Genomic DNA, 12,452 nt, shown 5'->3' on the forward strand with positions numbered 1-12,452 from the left:
TGTGTGTGAGAGAGAGAGAAAGGTGAGTCATCTATTATTTTTTAATTGTTAAAATAAATAAATAAATATTAGCTTTAAAATATGAAAGAAAAATTAAAAAATAATACCCAAGGATATTATAATCATTTCAAATTTTAGAGGGACTATTTTCAATACAAACTAGTTTAAAATGACCATAAAGCCAAAAAATCATAATTGTAATAAAACTTTAAAAAAATACATATCATAAGGATATTTTTGCAATTTTATTTGAAAAAAAATTATGTAACCTAATAATATAATAACAACTTGTTATACCTACATCGTGCATCATCAAACAAGTCTATTCCCCATCATTCTTTTCGACCTCTAAAACACAAAAATAAAATTATGAGGGTGTTTGGTTTAACTTCTAAAATAACTTTTGGTTTTTTATTTTAGAAAAAATCATAAAAATGTTTGGAAAGATGAGAAAGACTTTTCAAAATGACTTTTCCAATAAAGTAAATTTAATCTTTTTGAAAAGTCACGAAATCATGACTTTTGCAATTTTTCAACGGTGTAAAACATTAAACTTACTTTTATATCTACCCCCAATAAATATATAAACATGTCATTTTTGGTCATTTTGCATGTAAAAATTAAACAAAACACTTTAACTTTTGATTTTTTTTCCTTCAAAAACTAATCTAAACACATTTTAAAAAACAATTTTTATAAAAAATCTTTTTACAAGGCACACAAACTAAACCAAACACCCTCTATCTCTTTTCATTCTTTTGGCTTTGTTTTCTCTCATTGTGTTATTCCTCTCATTTATTTGTTTGTGTAAAAGTATATATTTAACAACGTTTGGGGTTATTTTAGACAATTGACCGTCTAAAGTCTAAACCCCTACTCCTCTCTATAACCCGTACCTGCAATTTGCAAACCTTGAAAAACCCTCAGCTCTCTCTCAGCTTCCTGCCCCTCTGTGCGCCTCCGCCCTTCTCCATCCCCATCACTCTTCCGCCCTCATCAGTCGCCCCTCACCCTTGCTCCGCCCTTACTGCTCCTTGGTGTTGTCTGCCGCCGTAAAGTTAGAAAGAGGTATTTTTTAACTTTTAATTTGGAAATCTATCATCCCTACTGCTATTTCGGCGGCTGCGCTTCTCGCTGGTGCTCTCTGGCATCATGTAAATGGCACCTTCTCTTTTCCTCATCTGTGTATGTTCCTTACTTCTTAGTTTTTCCTTACTCCTTACTCAGGTAGGAGCAAAGCATCGGTCTGGTGTACAGGGGAATCCCCTATTCCCATCTCCCCTATCTTTTGGAACATATACCTGTTTTCGATTTGCGTTGAAGCTGTTCAGTTGTAAAAGATGGCTCAGACCACCGAGGTATAATAAATCAGTCACACATTTAGCTTTATTATTGACAATCAGTTTTGCATAGTTTCATGTTTTCTCTTTGTTGCTGAATATAGTTTTCATTGATTTACCATATTATATATAACAATTCTTGTGCATATGTATACTTTTTTGAAGTGTGCTATGCTTAGTTGGTGCGTAATGTTATTGTATATGAGGTAGCAAGTGTAACTAGTATAAACTCTATAGTAAAGTACCATGGATAGAATGATGAGCTTAAATTTGCAATTAGCATAGAGTGTTAGACAAACAAGAAATCTTCAGATCCTTTATGAACCTCTAATTACAAGCTTATTGTTGCAGGGTGCGTCTGAGATTGTGGAGGGTGTAAGGTTCAGTTTCATGACTGATGAAGAGGTCAGGAAGCACAGTGTTTTAAAGATTACAAACCCTATTTTACTTGACAGTGTTGGAAGACCAATGCCAGGAGGATTGTATGATCCTTTGTTGGGCCCAATGGATGAACAAGCACCCTGTAAGTCATGTGGGCAGCAGTCATTTCAATGCCCAGGGCATTGTGGTCACATTGATCTTGTTTCACCAGTATACAATCCATTGCTTTTTGATATGCTTTTCACTCTTATAAGGAAAACATGCTTCTTTTGTCGCCATTTTAGATCAGGAAAAGAAGAGGTAAGATCATCAATCTGTAACATTCTTCTTCAATTTTGTTCCTGTATCTTATTGTCCTCATGTTGCGTACTATCTTATTCCTTAGGTCAATGTTTGTACGTCTAAACTATTGAAGATAGCAAAAGGTGATGTTTCTGGGGCTAAAGATTATGTTATCAATAATTCGGATTCCAAAGACATTGATCTGGAGGACAATGATTTTAGCCATGGTTCAAGTTCCACATTACATTCTGGTTCACAAAGTGAAAGCCCTGAAGAAACACAACATGATTTTTGGACATCTGTTCAATATATAGAAGCAAGGAATCTTTTGAAAGAATTTTTGGCTAACCCTAGCAAGTCTTGTAAAAATTGTGAAGCTAAGAACCCAAAGATCAGTAAACCTACATTTGGATCGTTTCGTATGGTTAGTTTCACTCCTCTTTCCTCCCCTTACAAAGTCATTTTGCATATTTTTCTTGAGGTAATGTTATGTAAATGAATGTTTTTTTAGGAAATGACTGTTGCTGATGCTGAAAAGAACTATATGAAAGGTTATAAATTGGGAAGTATACAAGATGAGGAGTTAGAAGATGGGGAAGATGACAAGACTTCTGAGGTTATAAATGTCAATGAAGTATCAGAAGATGAAAGAGTTGACACTGCTGGGACCAATTCATTTTCACCATCTTCATCTAACAAAAAGAAAATAAAGAAGAAAAAGTCAAAAGTGCCCTCTGACTTCAAAGAGCTGAAGAACAACTACACAGGCACTCTTTTACCATCTAGGGTACAAACCAAGACATAGTAATCTACAATCAAGATCTATATCATACTAGATTCTAATTTCTTTATCAATTACAATTTCAGGTCATAAGTATAGTGAAAGATTTGTGGGAAAATGAAGCTGATCTTTGTGCATATCTATGCAATATTCAGCAAGAGAGGCTGACTGGATCTTTTAAAACTACTGGTTACACCATGTTCTTTTTAGAGGCCTTACTTGTCCCCCCTACAAAATTTCGTCCTGCTGCCAAAGCAGGTGATGCTGTAAGTATTAAGTTTTCTTATACAAGACATTCTACTTTAATGCTATTCTTTTTTGAGTTTTTTTATTTAAATACATGATTGGTGAAATACAGGTGATGGAGAATCCACAAACAGTGTTACTAGGAAAGGTGCTACAGTCAAATATATCATTGGGAAATGCTCATATCAACAAACTTGAAGGTTCCAAGATTGCTGATCGATGGCGGGACCTACAACAGTCTGTAAATGTTCTATTTGACAGCAAAACTGCCACAAGTGAGTCTTTTTCTTTATCTTTTTATCTTGTTTCTTTGATATATGGACTAAAATTGCATCTTTTTTTTGTGGAAGATCCAAATCTGAAAAATGCGAATACTGGGATATGCCAGTTGCTTGAGAAGAAAGAGGGAATCTTTCGTCAAAAAATGATGGGCAAAAGAGTCAATTATGCATGTCGATCTGTCATTTCACCTGATCCTTATTTAGCTGTTAATGAAATCGGTGTTCCTCCTTATTTTGCCTTAAGGTTGACATACCCTGAGGTAATTTGATTTTTACTGATGCACATAGTATATTTATTACATCTTCATTAAAGATAACATTTTTTGATTAAATTGTTTTCAGAGAGTGACTCCTTGGAATGTTGTGAAACTAAGAGATTCCATTATTAATGGTTCTGATATTCATCCTGGAGCTACTCATTATGCTGATAAGGTGTGTTGATAGGATTTGATGATGACTAATTTTGTAAATAATATCTTAAAGAATTGCAATCTAATCTGGGATCAACAGGTGTCAACTGTGAGACTACCTCAAAGCAAAAAGATGCGTATTTCTATATCTAGAAAGTTACCTTCTTCTAGAGGCACAGCTATACAATCCAAAAACAGCAGTGACTATGACTTCGAGGGTAAAATCGTCTATCGCCATTTACAAGATGGAGATATTGTCCTTGTGAATCGTCAGCCTACACTTCACAAGCCCAGTATTATGGCACATGTAGTTCGAGTATTAAAAGGGGAGAAAACTCTTCGTATGCATTATGCAAATTGCAGGTTAGAATAGTTCTGTTTGTTATATTATATTATTTTATTGTTTTTAGGTTTCATGGTGTTGATTTTAAATTTCAGTTCCTACAATGCTGATTTTGATGGAGATGAAATGAATGTTCATTTACCACAAGATGAAATCTCACGTTCTGAAGCTTATAACATTGTGAATGCAAACAATCAATATATAGTTCCAACAAGAGGAGATACTGTTAGAGGCTTAATCCAAGATCATATTGTCAGTTCTGTTCTTCTCACAATGAAAGACACATTTTTAAACCGTGAACAGTTCAATCAGCTTCTTTATGCTTCTGGTGTGTTTAATGGAGGTAATTCAAGACATGGTAAAACTTCATTTACTGATAAAGGCTGCTTTGTGAAGCCTGTTCTTCCAGCTGTCTGGAAGCCAAAGCCTCTTTGGACAGGAAAACAGGTCATAAATTTTATATAATCTTAACTATATTGACTCTATTCAAATTCTCAAACATATAAAAATTCTTGAAATTTTTGAATCTTTTTGTTTGTGTTTTGTAGGTGATAACAGCGTTGTTGAATCATCTGACTAGAGGTTATACACCTTGTATTGTTGATAACAAGGTGAAGATCCCAGAACAGTATTTTCAAGGAAAAGAGGATAAAAATAAAAAAAATAAAAAACGAAAGAAAGAGGTTGTGGAATTGAAAAATGAAATTGATGAAACAAGATTATTGATTTGGAAAAATGAGCTTGTGAGTGGTGTGATAGATAAAGCTCAATTTGGAAAGTATGGTTTGGTTCATACAGTACAAGAGTTATATGGACCAGACATTGCAGGGCTTTTACTTGGAGCTTTTAGTCGATTATTCACTAATTATTTACAGGTATTGAATTATTTTTATAACTTATTGTTATTATTTTTCGTATTGGTTATTAATAATCTTATGTAATAATCATTCTACAGTTCCATGGATTTACATGTGGTTTAGATGATCTAATGGTGTCACCAGATTGTGACAAAGAAATGAAGATGGAACTTGAAGGTGAAGATGTAGGTGAAAAAGTTCATAGAAAATTTGTCAACCTGGAAAATCAAAAACTAGGTATATATATACTTTGACAATTTTTTTTATAAATCATTAGGGTTTTTGCATTTGTTAATTTGTGAAATTATAGGGACACGAGAGTTGCAATTGGAAACTGAGAAAATAATAAGAAGCAATGGAGCAACAGCATCTGCAAGTTTAGATAACCTCATGCAAACAGAGCTAAGAGATAAAGGTTCAATGATCAGCAAAAAATGGTTACCAAAAGGACTGATGAAACCCTTTCCACAAAACTGCATTTCTCTCATGACCATCAGTGGTGCCAAGGGTAGTTCGGTAAATTTCCAACAAATATCATTTTTACTTGGTCAACAAGAGTTGGAAGGAAAACGGGTGCCCAGAATGGTTTCTGGGAAGACTTTACCCAGCTTTTCACCTTGGGATTTCACCGCTCGGGCAGGCGGTTATATCATTGACCGGTTTTTGACCGGGCTCCGCCCACAAGAATACTATTTTCACTGCATGGCTGGGCGTGAAGGGTTGGTGGATACTGCTGTTAAAACTTCTAGAAGTGGGTATTTACAAAGGTGTCTTATTAAGAATCTTGAAAGCTTAAAGGTTTCATATGATTACACAGTTCGTGATGCTGATGGATCCATTGTTCAGTTTTATTATGGTGAAGATGGTGTCGATGTGCATCAAACTAGCTTTTTAAATAATGTTCAAGTTCTCAAAGCTAATCGAGAAATCGTTTGTCAAAAGCTAAACGAACCACTTGAATTCAATTCTTACATTCAAGAATTACCACAAGGGATTCAAGATAAAGTTAAAAGTTATAAACAGAAGGGTAAAAAAGAGAAAGATGATTTATTGATGTTGGTAAGGCAAAAGTATTTGTCTAGTCTTGCACAGCCTGGCGAACCCGTTGGTGTCATTGCTGGTCAATCTGTTGGTGAACCTTCCACTCAGATGACGTAAGTTTTTCTTTTTTTAAATTATTATTTTTTTATAGTTTGTATTTAAGTAAAGTTTGTTGCTATTTATTTATTATGCAGATTGAATACTTTTCATCTTGCCGGACGTGGTGAGATGAATGTGACACTTGGTATTCCACGTTTACAGGAGATATTAATGACAGCTGCTGCTAACATCAAGACTCCTATCATAACATGTCCATTGCTTCAAGACAAATCAATGTCAGTTATTATCTTTTTATTTTTTTTTTTTATATTTCTATAATAAGAATAATGTACTTATGTTTTTTTTTTACAGGGAAGATGCGGAGAGACTTGTGGAGAAAGTGAAGAAGCTTACTGTTGCAGAACTTATGCAGAGTGTACAAGTTTCAAAGTTACCACTTGTGATTCATAATAATCGTCCGTGTAGGATCTATAAGCTTATGGTGAAGCTGAAACAACCGAGACATGTGTCGCTACATAACTGTCAGGAAACACTTAGGAATGTTTTTCTAAGGGCATTGGAGGATGCCATTGAAAGACACGTGGTTTTGCTGTCTAGAATTAATGGAATCAAAAGTGTTCGAAGTTCAAAAACGGAACGTTCAGGGGAAGATGATGAGGCTTCTGTTGATGATGGTGGTGATCATGATGATGGTGAGGATGATGACGACGATGATGATGACAGAGATGAAACAGCTGATGATCTTGGGTCTGAGTATAATAAAAGAAAACGACAAAATACGGATTCGGTTGAATACGAAGATGGTTCTGAAGAGGAAGATGAAGAAGAGGAAGCATCCTCGGATCTTGATGAAAATGGAGGTGCTGACGTGGCGAATGCTGATATGGCAACCGGAACTGACGACGAAACAGAAGAACAAGGACAAGAACAAGAAGAAGGTGATGCGGATAAAGCAAGCTCTAAATCCAGTGAAGAATTTGTGGAGAGAAAATTCGATAGGTCAATATTCGTTGAAGTCAAAGACTTGACTCTTGAAGTCCATTTTAGATTCACAAACGAACCAGAGATTTTACTTGCAGAGGTAAAATCTTAAATTGCACAAAAATATCCATATTTATTTTTTGAGCTAATTTGTTTGTTTTGTATTGTAGGTTGCACAGAAGGCTGCAAAAAAGGTATACATCAAAGGATCTGGAAAACTGGACCAGTGCCAGCCTGTCAAGTACAGTGTAAACGTGAAACAAGTCTGTTGGAATCAGAAAAACATGGAGACAGCAAAAGACAAAATGTGTGCATTGCAGGCTTCAGGAGTTGAGCTTCCTGCGTTTTGGGATATGGAAGATGAGCTTGATGTGGACCATGTTTATTCCAACAACATACACACCATGCTCAACACCTATGGAGTTGAAGCTGCAAGAACAGGGATTATTTTGGAGATGAAGAATGTGTTTGGGAGTTATGGTGTGGAGATTGATTACAGGCATTTAAGTCTCATTGCTGATCACATGACTCATTCCGGAGGCTATCGCCCAATGAGTAGATTCGGGAGCATATCGGAATCCGTGTCTCCCTTCTTGAAGATGTCCTTTGAGACTGCTAGTAAGTTTATTGTTGAGGCGGCTTCTCATGGGATGATGGATAATTTGGAGACACCAACCGCTAGGATTTGTCTTGGTTTGCCTGTTAAAGTTGGTACTGGCTCCATGGAGTTGATGCAGAAACTTGATATATAAATTTGGTTTTCGTAAGGGTATTTTTGGTAGTTACCCCCATCACATATACCAGAACAATTTTGAACTAGTCCCCATTGTGTTTTTCAAATTTGTTGTCACATGATTTTGGGATTACCTTTAATGTTGTAATTGTTTGAAATTATATTATTAATACAAGTGTTTGCTAAATTCAAACTGTAATGAAATAACAAACATATTAAAAACACAAACTAATTTTTTCAACTCTTCTATTTCTTTAGTACAGAAACTAGACATGCACAAAACAAATACCCAAAGTAAAGTTTTTTTCCACATAAATCTGTTTAATAAGTTTAAAAGTTCCATTAATATATCTGTATATATATATATATATATATATATATATATATATATATATATATTTTATACTAGTCACTTCTTTTTATCAAGTTCACCATTGCTGGTCCTTGATGGGGCCACCTTCGAAGGGTTGGAACGTTCTGCCTGAGAGAATTGAATCATGATCTGCATCAAGACTGTAACGACACCCAAACAAACCCCTGTCACCAAAAACCCCTTCCATGAAGAGAAAAGATTAGACCACTGCAAGAATTTCAATGTCCCAAAAACAAGCAATGACGCCCAACATACAACCACCTGTATACACAAAACCCGTATAAGCATTTCTGATTTACCTTATTCATTTATTTATTTCTATTCTCTTTCTTACCATAAGAGACTTTACAGGGCGTCCGATGTCATGGAGTTCTGAATCAGGGAAGGAATCGCTTGATTTATGCTTGTCTAATAATTCATCCTGACCATAATAAGCAAAAACATAATGACTTAATGTGTTGACCCAAAAAAATTTAATAATAACAATTAACAAACAAACTCATAACGTCTGCACCTTTGCGACAAATAAATTTTTACACCATTGAGCTACAGCTTCATCTGTTTCTGGCAAATCTTTCATCAAATACCTCTTCACTTTCACATGAACCTGCAACAACAAAAAAATAAAAATACACACCAAATATCTTTTATCATCGTGGAAATTTCACATTTTTTAGTTTATTTGAGAATTTATTAATAAAAATAGTACCACAGAAGGTTGGCCCTTAAAGAGCCTCAACATTGTTGGCGGAGTTGAGGTTTTTGGAATAGCAACAGTCATATCATAGATGGCTGGAACAAACGATCGCATGTGACTTACAGATGTTACAAAACCCTAAAAGTAAATAAAAAATTATGAATGAATGACTGAAAGTGGAAAGTGACTTAATAAATAAGATGACATGAACACGATGACACATTATTACATTACCTTTGTTCTTGGAATGAGGACATTTCTAGGAACAGGTAAGCCATTTGAAGATGCATATTCTTGAGCTGCTAAAAGTTTTGCTTGTGTAAATCTTGTTCCCTCCACAAAAAGAGCCAACCAAAAGGGTAGTGGGTAGTCTTTTAATCGTTCAAGACCAAACTGTTGAAACACATTCACAAAGTCAAAGCATGTTAAATTTTTAGGTTTGACTAAAAAAAGTCAATGAATGAACTAGTATTAGGGTATACCTTTAGGGTACTTTCATCCTTAGCCCAACTTCTTTCAAGAAAAAGATACTCTGAAAACCACATTGACCAACCTATCACCTGCAGATATATATATTCAACCGCGTAATTGTAAATAAACTTACGCATATAAACAAACCACAAACTTTCTAAATTTGGTAACATTTTGCGATTATAATCCATAAAGTTATAACTATCCGCCTTCCAAATACACCCTTTTTACCTTTTGAATATCAAACCTAATGCTTAATAACTTCAAATTTAACAAGATTTTTTTTGTCACAATGCCATCAAAGAAGTCTCTGTTTACAACATTTTTGCACAGTTTAGAGTGTTTATACAAACTAAACATATTCAAATCAGTGTTAAAGTTCAGAGTAGTTTGTTTTATGAAATCCATAAGGGGGCATTGAAATTGAGGAAGTATTATGACTTATGAGAATACAAAAAAGTGTGTATACAGCATTATCATTAATTTAAAAACTTAACATGTTTGTTTCGTAAGATTGTAAATTTTAAATACTTACAGGAAGGAATTTTGATGACTTTTTCATGACAGCTAATGTGCTACCAAGGCATCCTGATCGCTGTCACAGAACAATCCAATGAACATGAGTAAGTCATGTTTCAAAAATCTTAAGTTTTTTTTTTTTTTTTTTTTTTAAAGTAATCTTTTAGCCCTATCATGTTGCTTTTTAAAAGTAGCTAAGAAAGTAGAGAACACAAAAGCAATGAGAATATTTAATAATGAATCACCTGTGCAAACACCCATCCGATAAGCCAATCAATATCACTCTTGTGATTAGCTATAACAAGAGCATGTTCCTTACCTGTAAATATAATTAGTATATATAGAAGAAATATATTATTCATTCAGACCAAATAAGATATAACACATGAGAAAGTATATGTAATTAGGTATGTTCTTACCCATCATTTCTAATGTCTCAGGATCTGTGTACAATTGAACCTGTGGGAATCAGTGTTAGAAAAGTAGACTAAAACACATCAAAATGCATGGGGTTTTCAATAGAAGAGAAACAATCTGAAAGACAGATTTGAGAAAACTCAAAAGGAGAAACAACTAAATATCATGAAGCCCTAAGTATCCCTATTTTTTTTTTATCAACTCGGCGAAATAAACGATTGTAAAAATATTAATAAAATGGTTCAAAAATCACTGAAAGTTAGTAGATTATCACCTTAACTCCTGCCCACCAATCAACTATCCACACAAGTTCAAGCCACAACAGCTCCGCCACCATTCTGTTAATCCTTCTGTATGTGTTCTTCGAAAACGGCCGAACAACCACGAAAAGTATCGCCTAAAAACCCACGATAACAATAAAACACAGTGAAATTCAACATTGGTAGATAAATGAACCTTCGTGATGACATCGATATGATAAAAAAATCCTAATTATAATTGCCGCGATCCTAGTCGAAAGGAATTACACAATTGAGCACATCTCTAGAAGAATTTAGATAAACATGATCCATAAACATTATACACACATACAAACACAAATCAGTAACGAATGATGCACCTGAATGAGATTGACGATTAGGCCGGAGACGAAGAAGAAGACGCCGAGAGGGACGATAACAGCTGCTGCTGCCACCGCCATTGCTGAAGAGCACCGTTAACAGAATCTATGTAGATTGGCAGGAGTGGATGGGTGTATGCGATAGAGAGAGATGCAAAGAGGTTTCGGATGATTTAAAGAGGACGGAGAGAGTGATGGATATGGATTATGGAAGAAAGAGAGCTGCAATTCTTAGAAGCAGAAGATTACTGGTGTCGAAATGTACAATTTTCTATTAATGCCCCTTTAAGTTTAAAATATACTGCGTATCTAGTCCTTCATTTTTCTTGTTTGTACAATAGTATACTATATTTACGTTTTTGTTTTTGTTGTATATGAATATAGGAGTAATGAATTTTACTTAACAACAAATTTATAATTAAATTATATTTGGCAATACTATTTTCTCTTTGCAAGACTTGGATGAAAACTTCAAGTAAAAAAAAAATAATAATAAGTAAGACTTTTGTTTTTATATTCTTTTCGTAATGTTTTAATTAATAGCATAAACTTTAATAAAGTTCTATAGTTGTTGACCAAAATGAATATAGATAAAGAAACTTATGAATTAAAGTAGCATTCTTGATCTACCAAAAACTGTAAACATACACAAACGAAAAGTAAAAATATTACGTAATTTTTAATATTGCATTTTCTTTCTCGAAATGTGCATTATCAATTGAGATCAATAAAATCATAACAACAAAGGACATTTGATCCAACAGTATTAAGCGTTAACAAATGTGTATCTGAGCTAAATATTTATGTTCAACTCATGTTTAAAACGAAAGAGATAGATTTAAAAAATCATAATAATGGATGTGCATGAGTTAATGTTCTTAAAAAGTAAAATCATAATGACTTTTATGTTTTAGAACAAATAATCTGCGTTCTTGAGTTTAAAATTTATAAAATTATGTGAAAACTTGAACAAAAAATCCACCCAAAATTTTAAAATACCAGGACAAGCACTGAGACGTCTAGTCTAGACCAATGGCAACTCAAAAGTTGTAAAAAAAACTCAATTCGTTTATTTAATAAATGTAGATATATGCAAATCATGTGCACATTCATTTTTTCAGTATGTTTTCATTCTCGTTTTTTTCAAACTTTTCAAGCTACAACTAACATATACTAGATGTCTATGCGATTGTAGCGGTGTTTTAAGTGAAACTTCTAATGATTTTTTTGAAGTTTTAACATATCTTTTTGTTCCCAAAATAACATATATATATATATATATATATATATATATATATATATATATATATATATATATATATATATATATATATTACTTAAGATCCTAATTTTTGTTTACCATGAACCTTTTTTATGTCTTTCCTTTTACAAAAAAAAAAAAAAAAAAAAAAAAAAAAAACAATTCCATTGAGTTAGGTTGAAGGTTGGCATACCACTTTTACCGAACTTCTTTATTTCATTCTATAAAGGGGTCCAACATTTCTATCTGGATAATATTTTTTGTGTTATCTTAACAACATATATTCTATATTGAATTCATTTGGATCTATCAAATTTAAATGTATAATAAATTTGTAAAATTGGTTTTTAAATACTAAG

General features: G+C 33.5%; 2 protein-coding genes across 2 annotated transcripts; one reads left to right on the plus strand and one right to left on the minus strand.

Moving 5' to 3' along the window:
* Nucleotides 1-879: 879 nt before the first annotated feature.
* NRPA1 (nuclear RNA polymerase A1) lies at nucleotides 880-7,923 on the plus strand. The gene is made up of 17 exons (XM_078973802.1): nucleotides 880-1,068; nucleotides 1,228-1,358; nucleotides 1,692-2,021; nucleotides 2,107-2,427; nucleotides 2,515-2,790; nucleotides 2,871-3,050; nucleotides 3,143-3,305; nucleotides 3,381-3,571; nucleotides 3,654-3,743; nucleotides 3,822-4,084; nucleotides 4,160-4,511; nucleotides 4,613-4,939; nucleotides 5,020-5,158; nucleotides 5,232-6,075; nucleotides 6,157-6,297; nucleotides 6,374-7,103; nucleotides 7,174-7,923. The coding sequence occupies exons 2-17, from the start codon at nucleotides 1,341-1,343 to the stop codon at nucleotides 7,753-7,755; spliced, it is 4,947 nt and encodes a 1,648-aa protein (XP_078829928.1). The 5' UTR covers nucleotides 880-1,068; nucleotides 1,228-1,340; the 3' UTR covers nucleotides 7,756-7,923.
* A 28-nt stretch (nucleotides 7,924-7,951) lies between these two features.
* Nucleotides 7,952-11,062, minus strand: LOC145015337 (1-acyl-sn-glycerol-3-phosphate acyltransferase 2-like). The gene is made up of 11 exons (XM_078973803.1): nucleotides 10,833-11,062; nucleotides 10,488-10,610; nucleotides 10,216-10,255; nucleotides 10,042-10,115; nucleotides 9,813-9,872; nucleotides 9,289-9,366; nucleotides 9,041-9,199; nucleotides 8,819-8,944; nucleotides 8,624-8,716; nucleotides 8,444-8,530; nucleotides 7,952-8,370 (listed from the first exon to the last, which is right to left on the minus strand). Exons 1-11 carry the CDS (start codon nucleotides 10,911-10,913, stop codon nucleotides 8,146-8,148), a joined length of 1,146 nt encoding a protein of 381 aa, XP_078829929.1. The 5' UTR covers nucleotides 10,914-11,062; the 3' UTR covers nucleotides 7,952-8,145.
* Between the last annotated feature and the right edge of the window lie 1,390 nt (nucleotides 11,063-12,452).

The sequence above is a fragment of the Lactuca saligna genome, chromosome 9 (genome assembly GCF_052625555.1).
Source record: "Lactuca saligna cultivar CGN05327 chromosome 9, ASM5262555v1, whole genome shotgun sequence".
In the NCBI taxonomy this organism is placed as follows: Eukaryota; Viridiplantae; Streptophyta; class Magnoliopsida; order Asterales; family Asteraceae; genus Lactuca; species Lactuca saligna.